Source organism: Mustelus asterias, chromosome 9, assembly GCF_964213995.1.
Source record: "Mustelus asterias chromosome 9, sMusAst1.hap1.1, whole genome shotgun sequence".
Taxonomy (NCBI): domain Eukaryota; kingdom Metazoa; phylum Chordata; class Chondrichthyes; order Carcharhiniformes; family Triakidae; genus Mustelus; species Mustelus asterias.
The window spans coordinates 4920516-4945465 of NC_135809.1; the positions used below are offsets into that span (position 1 = coordinate 4920516).

The 24950-nt window shown below is 46.9% G+C and overlaps 1 protein-coding gene across 1 annotated transcript in view; it reads left to right on the plus strand.

The window, feature by feature from the left end:
- LOC144499015 (anoctamin-4) overlaps nucleotides 1–24950 on the plus strand; it is a 205194-nt gene that overhangs the window by 33235 nt on the left and 147009 nt on the right. The window contains exons 3-4 of the mRNA XM_078221072.1: nucleotides 4863–5144; nucleotides 22682–22822. Coding sequence (XP_078077198.1) covers nucleotides 4863–5144; nucleotides 22682–22822 — 423 coding nt within the window. The remainder of the gene's footprint in view (nucleotides 1–4862; nucleotides 5145–22681; nucleotides 22823–24950) is intronic.

Below are 24950 nucleotides of genomic sequence, written 5' to 3' on the forward strand. Positions count from 1 at the left end.
CTGAACGTTACTTAAATGGAGAAAAACTGAAGAAAGCTGCAGCACAGAGGCACTGGAGACATAAATCACAAAAAACTAGCATGCAAGTTCAGCTGGTATTCGGGAAGGCAAATGGAATGTTGGCCTTTATTTCAAAGGGAATAGAGTATTAAAATAGGGAAGCCTCGCTAAAACTATACAAGGCACTGGTTAGGCCACACCCAGAATACTGTGAACACTTTTGGTCTCCTTAACAAGGAAAGATATACTGGTATTGGAGGCAGCCCAGAGAAGCTTCACTCGATTGATCCCGGATATGGAGGGATTTTCTTATGAGGAGAGGTTAAATAGGGCCTGTGCTTATTGGAGTTGAGATCATGTATGGGCAGCATGGTGGCACAATGGTTAGCGCTGCTGCCTCACAGCGCCTGGGTTAGATTCCCAGCTTGGGTCACTGTCTGTGTAGAGTCTGCATGTTCTCCCCGTGTCTGCATGGGTTTCCTCCGGGTGATCCGGTTTCCTCCCACAGTCCAAAAGACATGCTGGTCAGGTGCATTGGCCATGCTAAATTCTCCCTCAGTGTTACCCGAACAGGCGCTGGAGTGTGGTGATTAGGGGATTTTCACAGTAACTTCATTGCAGTGTTAATGTAAGCCTACTTATGACACTAATAATAAACTTTAAAGAATGAGAGGCGACCTTTTTGAGATACTTCGGATTCACAGGGGGCTCAACAGGGTCGATGCTGAGAGGTTGTTTCCCCTTGTCGGAGAGTCTCGGACCAGAGGGCAGAATCTCAGAGTGAGGGGGTCGCCCATCGAAGACAGAGATGAGGAGGAATTTCTTCTCTCAGAGAGGAGTGAATCTGTGGAGTTCTTTACCGCAGAGGGCTGTAGAGGCTGGGTCATTAAATATGTTCAAAGCTGAGACATTTTTAAACAGTAAAGGAATGAAGGGTTCTGGGGATAAGGCAGGAAAGTGGAGTTGAGGATTATCACATCATGATCTCATTGAATGGCAGAGCAGACTTGATGGTCTGAGTGGCTTACTGCTGCTCCTACATCTTATTTAATAGAAGCGTTCCAAATAATCAATGGTTTGGATAGAGTAAGTAAGGAGAAACTATTTCTAGTCGCAGCGGAATCAGGATATAGAGGTTTTAAAGTGATTGACAAAAGAACCAGGGGTGATTTCAGGATAATTTGAAAAAAACCATACAAGTTTTAGAATCAAACACTGAGAGGGATATATAGATAGAATCCCGAGAGTGCAGAAGGAGGCCATTTGGCCATTGAGTCTGCTCCAACTCTCTGACAGAGCATCCCACCCAGGCCTTGTTCCTGTAACCCCACGTATTTACCCCGCTAATCCCCCTAACCTACACATCTTCGGCCACTAAGAGGCAATATACCATGGCTAATAGACGTAACCCGCACGGCTGAGATTCTCCGGCCCCCCGGTCACGTGTTTCCCACTGGTGGCGCACTGTTTGCTAGCGGCGGGATTTTCTGGTGAGAATCTGGTGGGTTTCCCACCGCTGTCAGTGGGCATTCCCATTGATGTCACTCCACGCCGGCGGGGGTGAGCTGCCGGCAGGACCGGAGAATCCCACCGGCATGAATGGCCGGAGAATTCTGGCTCACATCTTAGGACATTAAGGGGCAATTTAGCACAGCCAATCTATCTAAACAGCACATCTAATGGACTGTGGGAGGAAACCGGAGCACCCGAAGGAAACCCACCCAGGCATAGGGAGAACGTTCAGACTCTGCACAGTCACCCGAGGTGGGAATTGAACCCGGGTCCCTGGCGCTGTGAGGCAGCAGTGCTAACCACTGTGCCACCGTGCCATGTTATTGTAATTAGGGACGGGCAATAAACTTCAACATTCGTGTCCCAAGAATGAACAATGGAAGCTACTTTTTAAACAAGTGTCAATTAACCTTGAATGGATTGCCTGCTCTGAGTCTGCTCTACAAATCTGCTTCACAGCTCCAGGGTCCCGGGTTCGATTCCCGGCTCGGGTCACTGTCTGTGTGGAGTTTGCACATTCTCCTCGTGTCTGCGTGGGTTTCCTCCGGGTGCTCCGGTTTCCTCCCACAGTCCAAAGATGTGCGGGTTAGGTTGATTGGCCAGGTTAAAAATTGCCCCTTAGTGTCCTGGGATGCGTAGGTTAGAGGGATTAGCGGGTAAATTAGCGGGTAAAAAAAAGGGATTAGCGGGTAGGGCCTGGGTGGGATTGTGGTCGGCGCAGACTCGATGGGCCGAATGGCTTCCTTCTGTACTGTAGGGTTCTATGATTCTATGATTATCCATTCTCATAGAATCCTACAGTACAGAAGGAGGTTATTTGGCCCATCGAGTCTGCACCGACCACAATCCCATCCAGGCCCTATTCCCATAGCCCCACATATTTACCCTGCTAATCCCCCTGACACTAAGGTCAATTTATCATGGCCAATCCACCTAACCCGCACATCTTTGGACTGTGGGAGGAAACCGGAGCAGCTGGAGGAAACCCACGCAGACACGGGGAGAACGTACAAACTCCACACAGACAGTGACCCAAGCCGGGAATTGAACCCAGGACCCTGGCGCTGTGAGGCAGCAGTGCGAACCACTGTGCCACCATGCCGCCCTGTTATGAAACTAATCTTAAAAAAAAACTTTAAAAACTTTAAACTTTAACTTAAACTTTAAGCGTTAAAAAAAATCTTGTGGGATTTTTGAAATCCCTGTTGTTTTGGCGGGATTTTATAATCTTTTTCTCTACCCATGGGAGGAAGTTGGGCAGCTTATGTTTTCGAAGCATTCCAATAGCAAAATAAAAGACTGTTAACTGATCGAAGTGGATACCTCCTTGTTCAATTGGACCATCATAACTCGATACCACAACACAGCACAATAGTGAATTAAAGTTGCATAGCACTCATCACACACACAGAGTAAGGGCCGGGGGGGGGGGGGGGAAGAATATTTAGACAGGGAAAGGGCACAGACAAGGCTGTTATTGAGTTGTGAAGGCAAAAAGCGGAGAGTAGAGCAAACAGAAGAGTGATTGAGAGACAGACATGCGCGAGGGAGGAGAAGAGAGAGAAAAGAGAGGAGAGAGAGAGTGGAGTAAGAAAGAGAGTGAGAAAAGATGAGAGAGACAGAGGTATGGAAAGAGTGAGGTGAATGGAATTGAAGAGTAAAATAGGAAAATAGCCACCATCACATGTTCAGTCTGACCCGCTAGTTTGTGCTTTGTCATGACCAGTGATGGGGAAACTCAGGAGGCCGGTGAGAACTATTGGAGACCAAATCAGAAACTCCAGGCTATTTTGTGAAGTTAGCCTAGACCTTACCTTTTTATGGTTTTGGCATTAGGGTGAGCAGAAGGCTCCAGGGGTGATTCAATTGTCCCACAAGGGTCAATTTATCGAAACAAACATTATTTAAAAACAGTTCGAATATAACAAAAAGAATTAGCATAACTTTTACCAATTTAACATGACAAGTTATAATTCTTAACAGGGGCCAATCACGAGGGGGCAAAGTTTTAGGGTGAGGGGCAGGAGATTCAGAGAGGATTTGAGAAAATTATTTTCACTCGGAGGGTGGCGGGAATCCGGAATGCGCTGCCTGGGAAGGTAGTGGAGGCCGGAAACCCTAAAACCTTTAAAAAATATTTGGATGAATACTTGAAGCATCATAACATTCAAGGTTTTGGGACAAGTGCAGGAAAATGGGATTAGTGCGACTTTAGTGGTAGATATTGTCAGTGTAGACTTGATGGGCCAAAGGGCCTTTTCTGCGCTGTATGATTCTATGTTGTATTAATTAGTTGCCATTTAATATACTGCTGTAGAACAGTTTCATAAAATCAATTCTGCTATTTTTCAACATGTATTAAAGCTTGTTGTTTAACTACGACATGTCGGCTATGACTCTCACCAACTTTTACAGATGCACCATAGAAAGCATTCTTTCTGGTTGTATCACAGCTTGGTATGGCTCCTGCTCTGCCCAAGACCGCAAGGAACTACAAAAGGTCGTGAATGTAGCCCAATCCATCACGCAAACCAGCCTCCCATCCGTTGACTCTGTCTTCACTTCCCGCTGCCTTGGCAAAGCAGCCAGCATAATTAAGGACCCCACGCACCCTGGACATTCTCTCTTCCACCTTCCGTCGGGAAAAAGGATACAAAAGTCATGTACCAACCAACTCAAGAACAGCTTCTTCCCTGCTGCTGTCAGACTTTTGAATGGACTTACCTTGCACTAAGTTGATCTTTCTCTACACCCTAGCTATGACTGTAACACTACATTCTGCACCCTCTCCTTTCCTTCTCTATGAACGGTATGCTTTGTCTGTATAGCATGCAAGAAACAATACTTTTCACTATATACTAATACATGTGACAATAATAAATCAAATCACTTTTATTTGAACCACAAAGAGGTTATTGCAGAATTAAGCATCCTGTGTAATGACCGTAAAGGTCTTGTGGTGCAGTGAGTAGTGTCCCAGCCTCTGAGCCAGGAGCTCTGGATTCAAGACCCACCCCAGGACCTAATGATCAAGGAAGGTGCGTCCATAATGCGGCCAAACAGGTTGCGTGTCAACCTGCAAATCCTTTCAAATACACCAATGGCTGGTGGTAAGAGGCGGGAGAGACTCCTGGTCAGCCACACTTGATGCGGAGTGGCGCCCCTCAAGCTATAAGCCCCGGGTGACAGAGTAGCGACGTGTTGCAGGAATTACTAGCTATGGAATTAGAATTGATACAGTGACCATAGGCATCCTGTGTAATCCACAGGCAGCGAGTCATTGATTGAAATGTATGATTCTGTTCTAGTTGTGTTTCAAGCTTTCCAATATGTCTCTTTTCCCTTTCTAGGTTTTGATTTTGCAGGACAACTAGCCATTGGCCTCTCTGGATGGTCAGCACCTTATCCTCAGGATGGTCCACTGCCTTCCCCTCGACCCCCGTACACATGCAAGGACTTCAAGCTGCCTCCTTCCAGACCATTTGTCTCACAGATGGAGCAATCAGCCCCCGCCTCTTGTCCGGCTTCCCTCTCCATCACCCCAGTGCCTTCGTACTACAGCAGCAGCCAGGAAACTCTCAGCCAAGAAACTGAAGGTAGGATAAAGAACCAGGCTTGTTTTGTTATTGAAGGTGATAATTCCACATTTCGACCGAATAAGGTCGCCTACTTGTATTTGCATTTGAGCAGTTGCTTCCAAACCGGTGACTGCTACCGGGCGGCATGGTGGCACAGTGGTTAGCACTGCTGCCTCACATTACCAGTGACCCGGGTTCGATTCCCAGCTTGGGTCACTGTCTGTGCGAAGTTTGCACATTCTCCCTGTGTCTGCGTGGGTTTCCTCTGGGTGCTCCGATGTCCTCCCACAGTCCAAAGTTGTGCGGTTTAGGTGGATTGGCCATGCTAAATTGCCCCTGAGTGTCAGGGGACTAGCTTGGGGTTGTGGGGATGGGGCCTGGGTGGGATTATGGTCGGTGCAGACTTGGGCCGAGTGACACTGCAGGATTCTACGTTACAGCCATTTAGAAGGACAAGGGCAGCAGAGACCTGGGAAAACCACCACCTTGGAGATTCCCCTCTAAGCCACCCACCATCCTGACTTGGAAATATATCTCCATTCCTTCACTGTCGCTGGGTCAAAATCCTGGAACACCCTTCCTAACAGCACTGTGGGTGTACTTACACCACATGGACTGCAGCGGTTCAAGAAGGCAGCTCACCACCACCTTCTTGAGGGCAATTAAGGATGGGTGATAAATGCTGGCCTAGCCAGCGATGCCCATGTCCCATCGCTCAATAGATTAAAAGCTGGGATTGGAAGCTCTTCAATAGGTCCTCCAAACACCACCACATTTCTATCGCTCCGTGAATATAGTCAAATATCTCCAGACATTTCTCAGAGGCATTGTCAATACAATGGGCATTATTTAATCTTTATTGGGATGTGAGCGTTCCTGAGCCCATCCCCGATTGTCCTTGAACTTAGTGGCTCACTAGGCCATTTCAGAGGGCAGTTCTGAGTACATTGGGTCTGGAGTCACATGTAGGCCAGACTGGGTAAAGACAGCTGATTTCCTTCCCTAAAGGACAACAGTCACCCAGATGGGCTTTTAGACCATAAGACCATAAGATATACGAGCAGAATTAGGCCACTCAGCCCATCGAGTCTGCTCCACCATTCAATCATGGCCGATATGATTCTCATCCCCATTCTCCTGCCTTCTCCCCATAACCCTTAATCCCCTTATTGATCAAGAACCTATCTATCACTGTCTTAAAGACACTCAATGACTTGGCCTCCACAGTGCTCTGTGGCAATGAGTTCCACAGATTCACTACTCTCTGCCTGAAGAAATTCCTCCTCATCTCAGTTTTAAAGGAGTGTCCCTTCACTCTGAGGTTGTGCCCTCGAGTTTTGTCTCTCCCACGAGTGGAAACATCCTCTCCATGTCCCTAGGCCTGTCAGTATTCTGTACGTTTTATGACAATCAACACTAGTTTCATGGTCACCAGACTAGCTTTCTAATCCAGATTTATGAACTGAATTTGAATTCCACCAGCTGCCATGGGGAATTTGAACCCATGTCCCCAGAACATTAGCCTGGCCACTACAACCCCTCCCCCACAGCGATAGCCCACTTAACCCTCCCATCCAGCCAAGTGTCTGATAGGCCTGCAAAGCCAAAACTGTCCCCCACAGAGTTTAAATTCTCTTATTCCAGTGGATGTGATCTCACTACTTACCCCCTGATCATTCTAACGTTGTTAAAAAAACAATAAAGTCACCATCCTTGAGCAGAAGGGAGGATTCGACTGAGGGATAGAGAGGGTTAATAGAAGTTTATAAAATTATGAGGGGTATAGATAGGGTGAGCAGTTGGGAGCTTTTTCCCAGGGCAGAAATAACAATTACAAGGGGGCACACGTACAAGGTAAGGGGGGGGAAAGATTCAGTGGAGATGTGCGGGGGGAAGGTTTTTTTTACACAGAGGGTGGTGGGGGCCTGGAATGCGCTGCCAAGTGAGGTGATTGAGGCAGATACGTTAGTGACATTTAAGACTTCTCTGGATAGACACATGAACAGGCGGGGAATAGAGGGATACAGGCAGTTGGTCTAAATAGGACAACGTGATCGGCGCAGGCTTGGAGGGCCGAAGGGCCTGTTCCTCTGCTGTACTGTTCTTTGTTCTTTAATTTAGTGCACTGTCTCACTCACGACCACCACAATAGTTTATGAAGAATGAGAGGTGATCTTATTGAAATGTGCAACAGGACTTTTCAGGGTGAATGTTGGCACCTCCCCTCATGGGGGGAGGGGGGGGCTAAAACTAGGGAACACAGTTTAAAGTTAAGGGGTCTCCCATTTAAGACAGAATCAAGGAGGATTTTCTTCTCTCAGAGGGTTGTTTGTCTTCCGAGTTATTTTCCTTGGAGCAGTGGAGGCTGGGTCATTGAATATATTCAAGGGTGAGTTTGACTGATTTTTCATTGAGAAGGGAGGCAAGGGTTTGGGGTGGGGGCAAGTCAGGGGAGGGGTGGTCAGGCAGGAAAGGGGAGCTTAGACCACAATCAGATCAGCCATGATGATATTGAGTGAGAAAGCAGGCCTGATGGGCTGAATGGTCCACTCCTGCTCCTACTTCTTCTGATCTTGCGATAAGACATGAATGCAAATTGGTAAAAGGCAGGTTCATGACAGATATGCTCCCAAAGCACTCTCTCTAATCGATTTACCCCAGACCCGAGGAGTGAGAGGGTTGAATCCGACAGGCTAGCCTCCAGTCAATCAGAACTCTGATTTAAACTGAGCTGCTTCATTCTTGAATTTGAAAATAGCTGCAAGGCTGGATGACAATCACTTTCCAGTGAATTAGTGGCAAGGAGAAATGATTAGATTTGACATTTATCTACTTTTGGTGGTTTTAACCAGTAAATCCCGACTGATTGTGGACTGCAAGCACCAACCTTGCTCTTTCTTAGACACTATTTTCCAATGTTATTGAATCATTTCGGAACAAAGGACATAAGATCAGGAGGAGGCAATCCGGCCCGTCAAACCTGCTCCACAATTCAATAAGGTCATGGCTGATCCAGTTGTGGTCTCCATTCTACTTTCCTGTCTGTCCCCCATAACCTTTGACTCCCTTGTCGATCAAAAATCTGCCTAACTCCACCTTGAATATATTCAATGACTCAATTACTCTCTGGGGAAGAGAATAACGGCCCTCTGACAGAAAACATTTCTCTTCAACTCAGTCTTAAAGGGGAGACCACTTATTCTTAAACTGTATCCCCTGGTTCCAATATCTCCACAAATGGCAACATCCTCCCTATCAAGTCCCCTCAGGATCTTATTCCCTGAACTCTAATGGGTGTAAGCTCAACCTGCTCAACCTTCCAGCACAGGAACAGGCCTTCATGGACGGCACGGTAGCACAGTGGTTAGCATTGCTGCCTCACAGCGCCAGGGACCCCAGTTCGATTCCCGGCTTGGGTCACTGTCTGTGTGGAGTTTGAACGTTTTCCTCATGTCTGCATGGATTTCCTCCGGGTGCTCCGGTTTCTTCCCACATTCCAAAGATGTGCGGGTTAGGTGGATTGGCCATGCTAAATTGCCTCTTAGTGTCAGGGGGACCAGCGAGGATAAATGCAGTGGGTTATGGGGATAAGGCCTGGGTGGGATTGTGGTCGAGCAGACTCGATGGGCCGAATGGCCTCCTTCTGCATTGTAGAGATTCTATGATGATTCTATGTGTAGGTTGGGGGGATTGGTCATGCTAAATTTTCCCTTAGTGCTCCAAGATGTGTAGATTAGGTGGATTGGCCATGCTGAATGTGTGGGGTTATGAGGATAGGGTGAAGGGGAGGGCCTGGGTGGGATGCTCTTTCGGAGATTCAATGTCAACTTGATGGGCCGAATGGCCACTTTCTGCATTGTAGGGATTCTGTGATTCATTCCAGGAATGAGTTGAGTGTTTTGCTCTGCATTGGACAGAGGGCTGTCTTCTTGGCTGTATCCCTTTTATTGTCTGAAGAGGGATTTCTGAATAGTTTGACCTCGGATGAGCCGTGAATCGAATATCACCTGGTATCTGCTGTTCACAATTAGCAAAAAAGGTTCCATTCTGTAAACAATTGGTGCACGGTTGGATTTCCGCTGGATGAATATGTGAAGCCTTTACACAATGTGTACAGCAGCATTGCTTGAGGAGTCGATCTGTGTATTGTGACATGAGTGTATCTTTAAGAAATGTTTTTTTAAATCATGTTCTCTGCAGCTCTCACAGCCTCAGCTTATGCCGTTATTGCCGGACTGTCTGTAGATGTCCTTTTATTGCTCCTTCAGTAGCTTAAAAGGGGTTTGTTTATTTTTACTCGGGGATCTTTTATGACTCTGCATTGTTAGGAGGAAGACTGCGTGGCAGGTCGTGTGTTTTGGACTGTTTTCTTTCCTTCTTAGTGAATTTAAGGTTTCATTTTCTGTTTGGCTGGCAGCGGTTTAGTTTTAGAAGGGGCATCAAGCTGAAAAGAAGTGTTTCTCTCTCTGTCCCTGGTTTTGGAAATTCCGCTGGTTAGCTGAAAGCAAGACTTCTTGCCTTCCTGGAGTAGCGGGTCTGCTGTTGGTGGCTTGACCAGAGAATCTCCCTGGTGTTCTGGGAATCTGTTCTGACTTCAAACTGTTGTGAGTGTATCCAGAGGGCTGCTACAAGCTGCAAGGTTGAGCAGTCAGGGTTTCAATCCTCTAACCAAAGGACTCAGTTCCAGTATCACGTGAGCATTAGTCTTTGCTCTGTTAAACCTGTGGAAATGGTTTTGTCTGTGAGAAGTTATGTTTGATTGGAACATCTTAGATATATTTGTTAAGGGTTATACATTATCATAGAGTCATAGAGGTTTACAGCATGGAAACAGGCCCTTCGGCCCAACTTGTCCATGCCGCCCTTTTTTAAAAAAACGCCTAAGCTAGTCCCAATTGCCCGCATTTGGCCCATATTCCTCTATACCCATCGTACCCATGTAACTATCTAAATGCTTTTTAAAAGATAAAATTGTACCCGCCTCCACTACTACCTCTGGCAGCTTGTTCCAGACACTCACCACCCTCTGTGTGAAAAAATTGCCCCTCTGAACACTTTTGTATCTCTCCTCTCTCACCTTAAATCTATGCCCTCTAGTTTTAGACTCCCCTACCTTTGGGAAAAGATATTGACTATCTACCTTGTCTATGCCTCTCATTATTTTATAGACCTCTATAGGGTCACCCCTCAGCCTCCTACGCTCCAGAGAAAAAAGTCCCAGTCTATTCAGCCTCTCCTTATAACTCAATCCATCAAGTCCCGGTAGCATCCTAGTAAATCTTTTCTGCGCTCTTTCTAATTTAATAATATCCTTTCTATAATAGGGTGACCAGAATTGCACACAGTATTCCAAGTGTGGCCTTACCAATGTCTTGTACAACTTCAACAAGACGTCCCAACTCCTGTATTCAATGCTCTGACCGATGAAACCAAGCATGCCGAATGCCTTATTCACTACTCTGTCCACCTGTGACTCCACGTTCAAGGAGCTATGAACATGTACCCTGAGATCTCTTTGTTCTGTAACTCTCCCCAACGCCCTACCATTAACTGAGTAAGTCCTGCCCTGGTTCAATCTACCGAATTACATCACCTCGCATTTGTCTAAATTAAACTCCATCTGCCATTCGCCAGCCCACTGGCCCAATTGATCAAGATCCTGTTGCAATCGTGGTGGGTCTTTTTTTGTTTGCAATTGATCAAAGTTATTGCTAATTTTTTTCTATACATGTTAACCATATTCTTAAATAAACTTTCTTTGATAAAGCTCCCTAGTGGGTCATTTGAATCATACCTGAAGTTAATTATCTCATGCTCACCCGAGCCAAATTCAAAGTGCAACATGTATGATCCAGGCGGACTTCATAAAACACTTTGGAGTTTCTGACCTGGATTATAACGGAATATCAGTGAATCTTGGTGTCTCGCAACAGTAATAGGGACCGTCCCACTGAATGGATGTTGGAATAGTGGGAACTAAAATAAAAAGTCAGCAATACAAGACAATAAATCCCGTAAGGAATTCAAGAAAAACCTCTTTATCCACGAAATGAGGAACTCACTACCACAAGGATTATTTGAAGCGAGTCACGTGGATACATTCGTCAGGACACCAGAGTTTTAAAATTCGTTCTTGGGAGGTGGGTGTCGCTGGCTAGGCCGGCATTTATTGTCCATGAGAAGGTGGTGGTGAGCTGCCTTCTTGAACCGCTGCAGTCCATGAGGTGTAGGTACACCCACAGTGCTGTTAGGGAGGAAGTTCCAGGATTTTAGAACATAGAACGTAGAAAGCCACAGCACAAACAGGCCCTTCGGCCCACAAGTTGCGCTGATCATATCCCTACCTCTAGGCCTATCTATAGCCCTCAATCCCATTAAATCCCATGTACTCATCCAGAAGTCTCTTAAAAGACCCCAACGAGTTTGCCTCCACCACCACCGATGTCAGCCGATTCCACTCACCCACCACCCTCTGAGTGAAAAACTTACCCCTGACATCTCCTCTGTACCTACCCCCCAGCACCTTAAACCTGTGTCCTCTCGTAGCAACCATTTCAGCCCTTGGAAATAGCCTCTGAGAGTCTACCCTATCCAGACCTCTCAACATCTTGTAAACCTCTATCAGGTCACCTCTCATCCTTCGTCTCTCCAGGGAGAAGAGACCAAGCTCCCTCAACCTATCCTCATAAGGCATAAGATTTTGACCCAGCGACAGTGAAAGAACAGTGATATATTTCCAAGTCAGGATGGTGAGCGGATTAGAGGGGAACTTGAATCTTATGAATCAGCTGCCATTGTCCTTCTAGGTGGTAGAAGTGGTGGGTTTGGAAAGTGCTGTTTAAGGAGCCTTGGTGAGTTAGACACACAAGGAAGAAAAATGTAGTAGGGATTTCCTGATAGGTTTGGATGAAGAAAGGTGGGAAGGAGTTGAATCTGGCATGGGCTAGATGGGTGAATGGCCTGTTTCTGGGTTAGGCTAGATGGGTGAATGGCCTGCTTCTGGGTTAGGCTAGATGGGTGAATGGCCTGCTTCTGGGTTAGGCTAGATGGGTGAATGGCCTGTTTCTGGGTTAGGTTAGATGGGTGAATAGCCTGTTTCTAGGTTAGGCTGGATGCATGAATGGCCTGTTTCTGGGTTCGGCTAGATGGCGAGTGGCCTGTTTCTGAGTCAGGTTAGATGGGTGAATGGCCTTTTTCTAGGTTCGGCTAGATGGGTGAATGGCCTGTTTCTGGGTTAGGCTAGATGGGTGAATGGCCTGTTTCTGGGTTAGGTTAGATGGGTGAATGGCCTGTTTCTGGGTTAGGTTAGATGGGTGAATGGCCTGTTTCTGGGTTCGGCTAGATGGGTGAATGGCCTGTTTCTGGGTTAGGTTAGATGGGTGAATGGCCTGTTTCTGGGTTAGGCTAGATGGGTGAATGGCCTGTTTCTGGGTTAGGCATGATGGGTGAATGGCCTGTTTCTGGGTTAGGCTAGATGGGTGAATGGCCTGTTTCTGGGTTAGGTTAGATGGGTGAATGGCCTGTTCCTGGGTTAGGCTTGATGGGTGAATGGCCTGTTCCTGGGTTAGGCTAGATGGGTGAATGGCCTGTTTCTGGGTTAGGCTAGATGGGTGAATGGCCTGTTTCTGGCTGGTATGCTATCAGGCCAAGGGGGTCTTGCCCACCAATTGGAGAACCGGTGGGGAATCCCGTTGGTTCTGAGGGGGGAGGCCAGACAGAATCAGCTGCCTTGCAGGCATTTAAGTGACCGTCTAAAGGACAGGCCCATGATTGAGGTCCCCAACGGTGGAAGTCCCGCCCGCTGAGAGCTGCCGGCCAATCAGAGGTTGGTAGCTTGTTAATGCAGCCAGCACCAGTGGTGGGTGTGTGCGGGCACATCCTGCCTGATGCCAGCTCCCTCGCCAGTGCATCGCAGTGGGTTCAGGGATAAGGGGTGTCAACTGGCTCATTAGTAAGCAGGATTGACATTCTGCCATTGGCCAGGAACCCCGGGGCAGTCCCTCCTGCCCCTCCAACATAATCCCGGTAGTTCTTCCCATCACTGGGAGACTGACACAAGTCAGTGGGACTGTTGCCATGGTTCCCACTGCAATGGGCTGCATGAAATCATAGAATCCACAGTGCAGAAGGAGGCCATTTGGCCCATCGAGCTGCACCGACAACAATCCCACCCAGGTGCCATCCCCGCAACCTCACATTTACGCTCTTAGTCCCCCTGACACTAAGGGGCAATTTAGCATGGCCAAACAACCGAACTTGCACATCTTTCGGACTGTGGGAGGAAACCGGAGCATTCCCGCAACCCCACATATTTACCCTGCTAATCCTCCTGACACTAGGGGGCAATTTAGCACGGCCAATCAACCTAGCCCGCACATCTTTGGAGTGTGGGAGGAAACCGGGGCACCCGGAGGAAACCCACGCAGACACGAGGAGAACGTGCAGACTCCACACAGATAGTTAGCTGAAGCAGGAATTTTACCCCTGGGTCGCTCGCACTGTGAGGCAGCAGTGCTCACCACTGTGCCACCGTGCTGCCCTTTTTAACTTTACTGAGACACAGTGTCTAAACCAGGAATTGTAAATTAGAATATCTGATTCAATATAGAAAGAAAGAAAGGTGGGATTAAGAGAGAAAGTGTTTAATGAAATGTTTTTGTTAAATCTCCAACAATGATTAAAACCTGAAGGAATGGATATTGGAATCTCAACAACTGCCTGACACCAGTAAGCTTGGAGCTCCCTGAATCGTGAATACAACAAATATTTCAAAGGTTGATTATGGTTACAAAGTTAATAAAGTTAAACATAGTGAGACATTTATCCAGTGGATTGCTGATTTTCTCATTGATCGCACTCATGGTTGTCTGATTTCAAGAAGGAATTAGATAAAACTCTTGGGGCGAAAGGGATCAAGGGATATGGGGGGGAAGGGGAGAATCAGGATGTTGAATTCGATGATCAGCCATGATCAAAATGAATGGCGGATTCAATGGTGGGTTCAAAGTTTCTAGTTTCCTGCTTCTAGTTTCTAAGTTTCTATATAAATGCAAGTACTTAATTCAACTATTTGAACCCATGTGAACTACTAGTCAAGAGAGAAAAGAGACTTCTTTCTCTAATGGGCCTGTATAGCAAGCCAAACAACTGAACTTTTAACTTTTTTTGATTCAACACTTGTAGAAGTGCACTATCTTTTTTAATTGTATCTTTCTTGAGTGTGTGACATTCGATATTTTTAAGTCCATAATCAGGGAGACGGTGCAGGGTAATTAGGGAGATGGTGCAGGGTAATTAGGGAGATGGTGGTACAGGGTAATATCAGTGGACAGGAATCCAGAGACCCTGGCTAATGCTCTGGGGACATGGGTTCAGCCGTGATGGTGGAATCTGAACTCAGTAAATCTGGAATAAAGAAATAGTCTCAGTAACAATGATCAGGAAACTATCATTGATTGTGATAAAATCCAATCTGCTTCCCTAATACCCAGTCTGGCCCACCCGTGACTCCAGACCCACAGCAACGTGGTTGACTCTTGAATGGCTTCTGAACTGGTTGAGCAGATAATTCAGTTATATGCAAGAAGGTTCACCAACAGCTACTCAAGGACACGGAAGGATGAGTGATAAGTAGTTGAAGCCAAAACGTTGTCTGATTTCAACTAGAGGTTAGATATAGCTCTTGGCGATATGGAGGGGGGGAGGAAGGGGGAATCAGGATATTGAATTCGATGATCAGCCATAATCAAAATGAATGGCGGAGCAGGCTTGAAGGGCCGAATGGCCTCCTCCTGCTTCTAGTTTCTATATCTCTATGTTAAATGCTAGCATTGTGAGTGATGCCCACATCCCAAGAATTAACTGCCCTCTGAAGTGGTCTAGTGAGGTCAGTTCAAGGGTGTAATGACTTCAGCGAGGCCACGGTGTGGACCCCTTAGCATACCAGCTCCCAGATTCAGGCAGGAGTGGCTTGTCCAATCAGGGTGCCCTGCATGGGTACAGAATGTGGAATGCCAGGGTTACTGGCAGTCAGGGTTTACACTCTGTACAAGGAAGCACCAGTCTGAGTGAAAATAAATCTAAATTTGGTGAAGGGACACCTGCCCCCCCCCCACCGATCGCCCACAGAGTGGCAGCGGACCCCCTGCCCCCCTCCACCAGAGATCCATCTGCCCCCCCCCCCCAGAGATCCATCTGCCCCCCCGAGATACACCTTACCTGCCTCCCCCCCCCCCCCCCCCACCCCCCCCGAGATATACCCTTGCTCCTGCTTTTCGCTCCCGGGCCGCTTTCTGCGGCTCGGGAGCGATCTGACACGGGCGCGCCTTTTCCAATTTTTTTCTAACTGCGCATGGGCAGTTCAGAGCTCCGATCGTTCTGGCCGCGCTAAGCCCCGCCCACAGCGCGAATGGGACTGGAGATGGCTGAGAGCGTATGGGGGTGCCTGAAAGCAGATTTCTAAGTCGGATCTGTACTATGCCCAGATTCGGCACTTAGAATGAAAATGGTAAAATCGGGCCCAAGGTGTTCTGCTCCAAGTGTGATTCGAATAACCCACTAGGAAGCTTTTATTAAAACAACCTTTATTTTTAACAACAGAGTTGTTAGCAAAAAAGAATGAGCATAACTCTTATCACTTGAACTACTTAAACATGACAAGGTATAATTCTCAACAACTATCTTTCTGTATAGTTCTAATTTAAGCAGTATCTTCATAGACATACATCCTCCTTCAGAATTAGCAGAAAACAAATATGCTCACCTGGGTGCTACATTTCCAGCCTTTTACCTCCTCTGGACAGCTACGGAAAGACACCTGCCTTCTGTGACTCCCATACAGCAGTTTTCAGAGACAGATCTACCTTCCAACAGCAGAATCTCAGATAAGAAAATTTATTTCCTGGCAGATTCCAGTCTCTAAATCCAGAGAGAAAGGGAGGCACTGCTTTCAAACAATTTCAAGCAGCATCTGAGTTGGGTTTCTCTCTGTGAGCCTAATCCTGCCCAGTCATATGACTTTACTTGTCAATCAACCTAATCAAGCCCTACTCTGCAAAACCCCCGGGGAAAACACTAAAATAATAGAACAGGATTAGACCAGATTGAAACAAACGTTCCAGCAATTAAGATCAATAATGCAGTAACAACATGGGCTGCCAGGTGCAGCCAAAATGTCTCCAATAATAAAACAAACTAAAACAGATCCTGCACAAGAAACATGACCCAAATTCATTTCTGAAAGGCACAGTATTGTCACAGTTATGGCAGCTGGTACACACGAAGGGGTGGCATCAGGAATGTGAATCTTGTACAAGGATATGTGTCACTTAGGGAAAGATCTGTTGGCCCATCTAACCTGCCCGATACAGACACTCCCACCCCCACCCAGAGCCGGCTTATCCCCTGGGGGGATGCAGAAAACAGGATTTTTCCAAAAAAAACAAGCGAATTATGGGGGCAGGCGGGGATAGAATACAAAATATATGAACACAAGGAGCAGAAGTAGGCCAGCCAATCCAAATGTGGCCTCAGCTCCATATTCCCCTGATAACCTTTGACTTCCTTGTTAGTCAAGATCCTATCTGCCTCTGCCTTAGAAATATTCAATGATCCCGCCTCCACTGCTTTCTGGGGCCGAGAACCTCACAAACCCACCACTCTCCGAGAGAAGAACTCTCCCCCGTCCCTGAATTTCTCTGCGATGCCTTCGGGCAGTGGGGGTTCATCCAGGGGTGCCTTCCCTTGCTGCACTCTTGTATTCCAGGGTTATCTACATTTTCTGGAAGGTGATTTTCACCTTCATCAGTGACTCTTACTGACGCTAAACGCTCTGTCACAAAGCCTGGGGAGCTAGCTCAGTCAGTATGATGCAAGGCGCAAGGGTTAAATGGACTCCCAAGATATTCAAAACTGTGAAGAAGGCTTTTGTCAAGGAATGTGTGTGTTTTAATTCCATTGGTACGATCGATACAGCTCACATTCGATCGTGCTTTCTTCAACACTCATCGTTACGTATTGTAAACCAGTGCATCTCTGTTTGATTAGTCACCTGACATGTCTTGACGTCATCAGAGACATTGGCTGGAATTTTAGCGCCCCGCCCGCCAAGGGAATTGGAACGGGTGAGGGGCGGACCACGGAAAGGTCCGTTGACGTCAGGAGGGATTTTATGGTTTCGGGACGAGCGAGGCCATAAAATCCGGCCTAATGGCACGTTTTTCCCTCTCTTTCATCCTGGACTGTAAGCAAGCAACAGCTCTCTAATCAAGCTCAACCGTTTCATCCTCTTATCTTAATGGCACAGTGGTTAGCGCTGCTGCCTCGCAGTGCCAGGGACCTGGCTTCGATTCCCAGCCTTGGATCACTGTCTGTGTGGAGTCTGCACGTTCTCCCTGGGTTTCCTCCGGGTGCTCCGGTTTCCTCCCACCGTCCGAAAGACGTGCTGGTTAGGTACATTGGCCATGCCAAATTCTCCCTCAGTTTACCTGAACAGGCGCTGGAGTGTGGTGACTGGGGGGGATTTCCATAGTAACTTTATTGCGGTGTTAATGTAAGCCTACTTGTGACACTAAGAAATAAACTTTAAAACTTTACTGTACAAATGAGCTGACCGCATTAATATCTGACAGTTCTTGGGACTGAGCCTCACGCCTGAGCTAAGAAGCTTTTTTAAAGAAAAATATTGACTAACTGATCCAATAGCTGTCAGTTATGAAAAAATGGTACCTGTTTTTTTGTTGACTTTGAGAACCCAGTAAATCCGCCCATGTGGAAATGTGCAAGATTGGTAAAGACAATCTCTGCTGAATAATCTTAACTTAAACAAGGAAATTTGGCATGCCCGCTACGACTCTCACCAATTTTTACAGATGCACCATAGAAAGCATTCTTTCTGGTTGTATCACAGCTTGGTATGGCTCCTGCTCTGCCCAAGACTGCAAGAAAAACGGTCGTGAATGTAGCCCAATCCATCACGCAAACCAGCCTCCCATCCATTGACTCTGTCTACACTTCCTGCTGCCTCGGCAAAGCAGCCAGCATAATTAAGGACCCCATGCACCCCAGACATTCTCTCTTCCACCTTCTTGCGTTGGGAAAAAGGTACAAAAGTCTGAGGTCACGTACCAACCGACTGAAGAACAGCTTCTTCCCTCCTGCCATCAGACCTTTGAATGGACCTACCTCGCATTAAGTTGATCTTTCTCTACACCCTAGCTATGACTGTAACTTTACATTCTGCACCTTCTCCTTTCCTTCTCTATGAACGGTATGCTTTGTCTGTATAGCGCACAAGAAACAATACTTTTCACTGTATCCCAATACATGTGACAATAATAAATCAAATCAAATTAAAAATTTATTGGCGCTGAACAAAATTTGCAAACTGCACACACTAGGGGAGTGTGGTGTTTTTAATTAAAATAATATTATTGCCAATGCAAAAAAAAGCAGGGCTTTTAATCAATTAGCTTCAGATAATCAAATGTTATTCACTGCGGATTATGTTGCGATCACTCCAGTACTGTGAAGTGTAGATGAGAAATTGTCTTAAACACAATCAACTAACAAGGCGAAATTATTTAATCTTTACATGGCCTTTCCATGAAGGATTGTTGACAGCCCAATCTCGCTACGAGTACATAACAAGTCTGTTACTGCACTGCAGTACAATGGATTGAGGATTGGAGACTTCACTGCCTCTCAAAGTCCGACCACATCACTCGGCAGGGATTTTGATCTCAGTATTTGCTTTTGAGCTTATTGTGAGTTGGGAACTGCTAATGTTTGTGGTATTCCTAATTGCGACAAATAATTTACTGTGTTCCAAAACCTATGAAGAATGTGCAGGTTGTTTTAATTTTACTGCCAGGATTTCAGATCCGTTCACAGTGTTTCTATTGTTGCTGTGATTGTGTTTTTTTTCAGTAGTTTATCTAAAAGGTTCAGACTTTTGAAAGAAGACATTAAACTTTGGCTATATTTAGAAGTTAATTGCATTTTTTTGTACTTGTGATTTTAATATATCTTATAGCGTGCACTTAGAAGGATGAAATCAGAATGATGATAAAAGAAAAATCTATTTTTTAAATCTGTTTTCTTTATTGAATTATGCCTACAACACCCTAGATTCTTTTCATAGTCCAACACTGTGCAAGATCACTTACTGAAAGTGCTAACAATTATGTTATAACCTACCAGCTACAAAAGCAGTTATCAAACTGATGCGTGACTGCAATGTGTAAATATTGCTTTGGTTCTGACGGTGAGCCCTTTGGAGGGGAGATTATTATTTCCTGCCTTTGAGCTCTGTCTCACCACAAGATGAACGAAATGGGATGGTGTTCGGAGTCAGTGGCCGGATTCTCCAGTCTCGCCCGCGGCTGGGATTCTCCAGTCTCACCCGCGGCTGGGATTCTCCGGTCCCGCTGCTGTGAATGGAGCTTTGGCCGCAGCGCCAGATTCTCCGTTCTCGCTGCCAGCGGTGGTGGGGCGTGAACAGCTGGAGAAACGGGGAACAGTTGCTCGGCCCACTACCCTGGGACCCATCGCCATGTGCCACCTCCACGCCACCATTAAACCCCAAATATTGGCCCTCTAATATTCTCGCAGGGGCCTACTGATGGGCGACCAGAGCACTTGCCTGTTTGAAGCAATAGGTGGTGTTGATGTCCAGAACACCCACTTACCTGACGAAGGAGCAGCGCTCCGAAAGCTTGTGTGGCTTTTGCTACCAAATAAACCTGTTGGACTTTAACCTGGTGTTGTGAGACTTCTTACTGTGAATCAGTAGGCCCATGTTTAATATATAAATATATATCCCATGACACTTCTATAGTTCTGATTGACGTGTGTACTCAGACCATTGGAATTAAAGAGCACCGGGAAAGAGTGAGCTCTCACTTTTTAAAAATTAACTTTGTGGGACATGGGCATTACTGGCTGGGCCAGCATTTATTGCCCATCCCTAGTTGCCCTTGAGAAGGTGGCGGTGAGCTGCCTTCTTGAATCGCTGCAGTCCATGTTCTGTGGGTTGACCCACAATGCCATTAGGGAGGGAATTCCAGGATTTTGATCCAGCGACTGTGAAGGAACGGCGATATATTTCCAAGTCAAGATGGTGAGTGGCTTGGAGGGGGAACTTGCAGGTGGCGGTGTTCCCATGTATCTGCTGCCCTTCTTCTTCTAGATGGAAGTGGTCATGGGTTTGGAAGGTGTTGCCTAAGGATCTTTGGTGAATTGCGACAGTGCATCTTGTAGATGGTACACACTGCTGCTACGGAGCATCGGTGGTGAAGTGATTGAATGTTTGTAGATGTGGAGCCAATTTAGGGGGCTGTTTTGTCCTGGATGGTGTCGAGCTTCTTGAGTGTTGTTGGAGCTGCACCCATCCAGGCAAGTGGGGAGTATTCCATCACACTCCTGACTTGTGCCTTGTAGATGGTGGATAGGATTTGGGGAACCAGGAGGTGAGTTACTCGCCGCAGTTTTCCTAGCCTCTGACCTGCTCTTGTAACCACTGTGTTTATGTAGTGAGTCCAGTTGAGTTTCTGGTCAATGGTAACCCCTAAGGATGTTGACAGTGGGGGATTCAGTGATGGTTACACCATTGAATGTTAAGGGACGATGGTTAGAGTGTCTCTTATTGGTGATGGTCGTTGCCTGGCATTTCTGTGGCACGAATGTTACTTGCCACTTGTGAGGCCAAGCCTGGATATTGTCCAGATCTTGTATTTGTTACTCTTCTTAGTGAGGCCCTGAGATAGAGGAATAGTACAGAAAGCCCAATAAAAATGTCCTTGCTGGGTTGGGAATGCACCTCTAAACCCATCCCCAACCACCATCCTGCCCCCCTCTTCCCCCCACAACATTCTGCAGCCCCCGCCCCACAGGGCGGCACGGTAGCACAGTGGTTAGCACTGCTGCTTCACCGCTCCAGGGACCTGGGTTCGATTCCCGGCTCGGGTCACTGTCTGTGTGGAGTTTGCACATTCTCCTCGTGTCTGCGTGGGTTTCCTCCGGGTGCTCCGGTTTCCTCCCACAGTCCAAAGATGTGCGGGTTAGGTTGATTGGCCATGCTAAAATTGCCCCTTAGTGTCCTGAGATGCGTAGGTTAGAGGGATTAATGGGTGGGAAATGGGGGTAGGGCCTGGGTGGGATTGTGGTCGGTGGAGACTCGATGGGCCGAATGGCCTCTTTCTGTACTGTAGGGTTTCTGTGATTCTGTGAACATCCCTGTTCCTTCCTCCCCCCATCAGGGGCCGTCTGATACAGATGAGGTGTCCATCTTGTCCACTTCCACACCACTAATCACCAAAAACTTGAAACCTGCCCAAATGGTGCTGCCAGCATTTTAGGCAAAGAGATTCTAGAACCAGAGTCACAGTCTCAGGATACAGGAAGGCCATTCAGGACTGAGATGAGGAGCGATTTCTTCACTCAGAGAGTGGTGAACCTGTGGAATTCTCCACCACACAAGGCTGTGGAGGACAAGTCACTGAATGTATTTAGGAAGGAAATGGTTAGATTTCTGGACTCTGAAGGTGTCACGGGATAAGTGCAGAGTGTGAGCGTGTGGCATTGAGGATCAGCCATGGTCATATTGAATGGCGGAGCAAGCTCGAAGGGCTGAATGGCCAGCCCGTTTCTCCTCGTTTCCATGATTGTGTGAAATACGGTTGGATGATAGGCTTTCCATCATTCATGTGATGTCTGGAAACATTGGCTCCTTGAAGCTGACCTTGCTGACTAAGCTTGTGCACGGTGGCACAATGGTTAGCGCTGCTGCCTCACAGCGGCAGGGACCCGGGTTCGATTCCCGGCTTGGGTCACTGTCTGTGTGGAGTCTGCACGTTCTCCCCGTGTCTGCGTGGGTTTCCTCCAGGTGCTCCGGTTTCCTCCCACAGTCTGAAAGACGTGCTGGTTAGATGCACTGGCCATGCTAAATTCTCCCTCAGTGTTCCCGAACAGGCGCCGGAGTGTGGCGACTAGGGGATTTTCACAGTAACTTCATTGCAGTGTTAATGTAAACCTACTTGCGACAATAAATAAATAAATGTTAAAGCTGTATTGTGGCTCAGTGTCTGGTTTTGTCTGAAAACACCCCAGCGAGTGTCCTGGAATGTTTTACCATGTTAATGGCGCCACATTGATGCATGCGCTGGTAGTTTGTGTGAGATAGAAACCGCACAATGTCAGCTCAGTATTATCAATGTGCCATTTGATCTGTAGCTGTCCTCACATGATATTTGTTATTCATTGTCTTTTCGTTGCCATTACCTATTGAGCATAGATCCCTGCGTGCTGACAGAAACGCATTGTCCACAACTCAATTCTCTCGTATGTAACAGATCCGGGTAATGAATTTGGATCATTCTGTGAAGCACTTTTTCTTAGTTCACCATCTTTAATGTTTATGTTTCCGAGATCTCTTTATGTGTCTTGGTGTCGGAATTTGGTCACAATCCCTCCCCCCCCCCGACCCTGAAAAAATGTCTGAAGCGTTGTTCTCAGTGGGAAACCCAGTGAGATTCCTGCTGGCTGCTTTGGTGAGATTCAATTCACAATTCACCCACGCTTCGAAATTTGTTTAGAGTGGGGACCTAAAGACCGGCTCCTTGGAGATTGGGGCATCATTCCTCAGCGTCTCCTACTCGCTGGCCAAGACCCCCGCACCCTCACCCCCACTGGCAACATGCCCCCCACTCGCTGGTACCAGAAGCCCCCTACCCCAAGTGAGTAACAACCATGATGGGATTGCCGAAGGCCCCTCCACATCAGGCTCCAACACTTCAGCACCCCCTCCCCAGACCCCTCCCTTCAGGAATCTCCCCACACATTCCTTCCCTTCTCTTCAGGTTCCCCATCCTCTCCATACAACCCCCTTCAGTCTTCCCCTCACTATGGCGCAGCCAATCAGGCACATTGGCAGTGTCAGTTTGGCAGTGCCCATTGGCAGTACCAGGGGCAGTGACAGGGCACTACCCAGGCATTTGCCTGACCACCTGGGGGCTTTACTGGCCTCCAAGCCCTCAGGTATGGACATCACAACTGGTCTCCATTTCTGCAATGATTCACGCCAGGTTCCTGCCGTGCCCGAGGGTCGGAGAATTGTTGGAGCCAGGAGAACCACGTGAACCAGATAACGTCAGGCAGTGGGAGAACCGCAAGAGGGGTTCTCATTGGCACCAACCACGCTGTGGTTCCCTCACCCCCCTGTGATTCTCCATAGAGTCATAGAGGTTTACAGCATGGAAACAAGCCCTTCAGCCCAACTTGTTCAGTTTTTAACCACGAAGCTAATCCCAATTGCCCGCGTTTGGCCCATATCCCTCTATAGTCATCTTACCCATGTAACTGTCATCTTACCAATGTAAATGCTTTTTAAAAGACGACATTGTACCCACCTCTACTACTACCTCTGGCAGCTTGTTCCAGACACTCACCACTCTCTGTGTGAAAAAATTGCCCCTCTGGACACTTTTGTATTTCTCCCCTCTCACCTTAAACCTATGCCCTCTAGTTTTAGACTCTCCTACATTTGGGAAAATATGTTGACTATCTACCTATCTATGCCTCTCATTATTTTATAGCCCTCTATTTCACCCCTAAGCCTCCTATGCTCCAGGGAAAAAGTCCCAGTCTATCCAGCCTCTCCTTATAACTCAAACCATCAAGTCCTGGTAGCACACTAGTAAATCTTTTCTGCACTCTTTCTAATTTAATAATATCCTTTCTATAATAGGGTGACCAGAACTGTACACAGTATTCCAAGTGTGGCCTTACCAATGTCTTGTACAGCTTCAACAAGATGTCCCAATTGCTGTATTCAATGTTCTCACCAATGAAACCAAGCATGCTATAACTCTCCCCAATGCCCTACTATTAACTGAGTAAGTCCTGCCCTGGTTCAATCTACCAAAGTGCATCACCTCGCATTTATCTAAATTAAACTCCATCTGCCATTCGTCAGGCCCATTGGCTCAATTGATCAAGATCCCATGGCAATCCTAAATAACTTTCTACACTGTCCACTAAGTCACCAATCTTGGTGTCATCTGCAAACTTACTAACCATGCCTACTAAATTCTCATCCATATCATTAATATAAATGACAAATAATAGTGGACCCAGCACCAATCCCTGAGGCACACCGCTGGTGAACACAGTAAGAGTTTTAACAATACCAGGTTAAAGTCCAACAGGTTTATTTGGTAGCAAATATGGTATTTGCTACCAAATAAACCTGTTGGACTTTAACCTGGTGTTGTTAAAACTCTTACTGTGTTCACCCCAGTCCAACGCCGGCATCTCCACATCATGCACACCGCTGGTCACAGGCCTCCAGTTTGAGAAACAACCCTCTACAACCACCCGCTGTCTCTGTCAAGAAGCCAATTTTGTATCCATTTAGATACCTCACCCTGGATCCCGTGAGATTTAACTTTATGCAACAACCTACCATGCGGTACCTTGTCAAAGGCCTTGCCAAAGTCCATGTAGACAACATCAACTGCACTGCCCTCATCTACCTTCTTGGTTACCCCTTCAAAAAATTCAATCAAATTTATGAGACATGATTTTCCACTCACAAAGCCATGCTGACTGTTCCTAATCAGTCCTTGCATCTCTAAATGCCTGAAGATCCTGTCTCTCAGAATACCTTCTAACAATTTACCCACTACAGACATTAGGCTCACTGGCCTGTAGTTCCCAGGCTTTTCCCTGCAGCCCTTCTTAAACAAAGGCACAACATTTGCCACCTTCCAGCTGCCTATGCATGTCATGTGCCTCCTTCTTCATCTTGACCAGGGCCTCAATATCCCGAGTCATCCAGGGTTCCTGACTTCTGCCAGCCTTGCC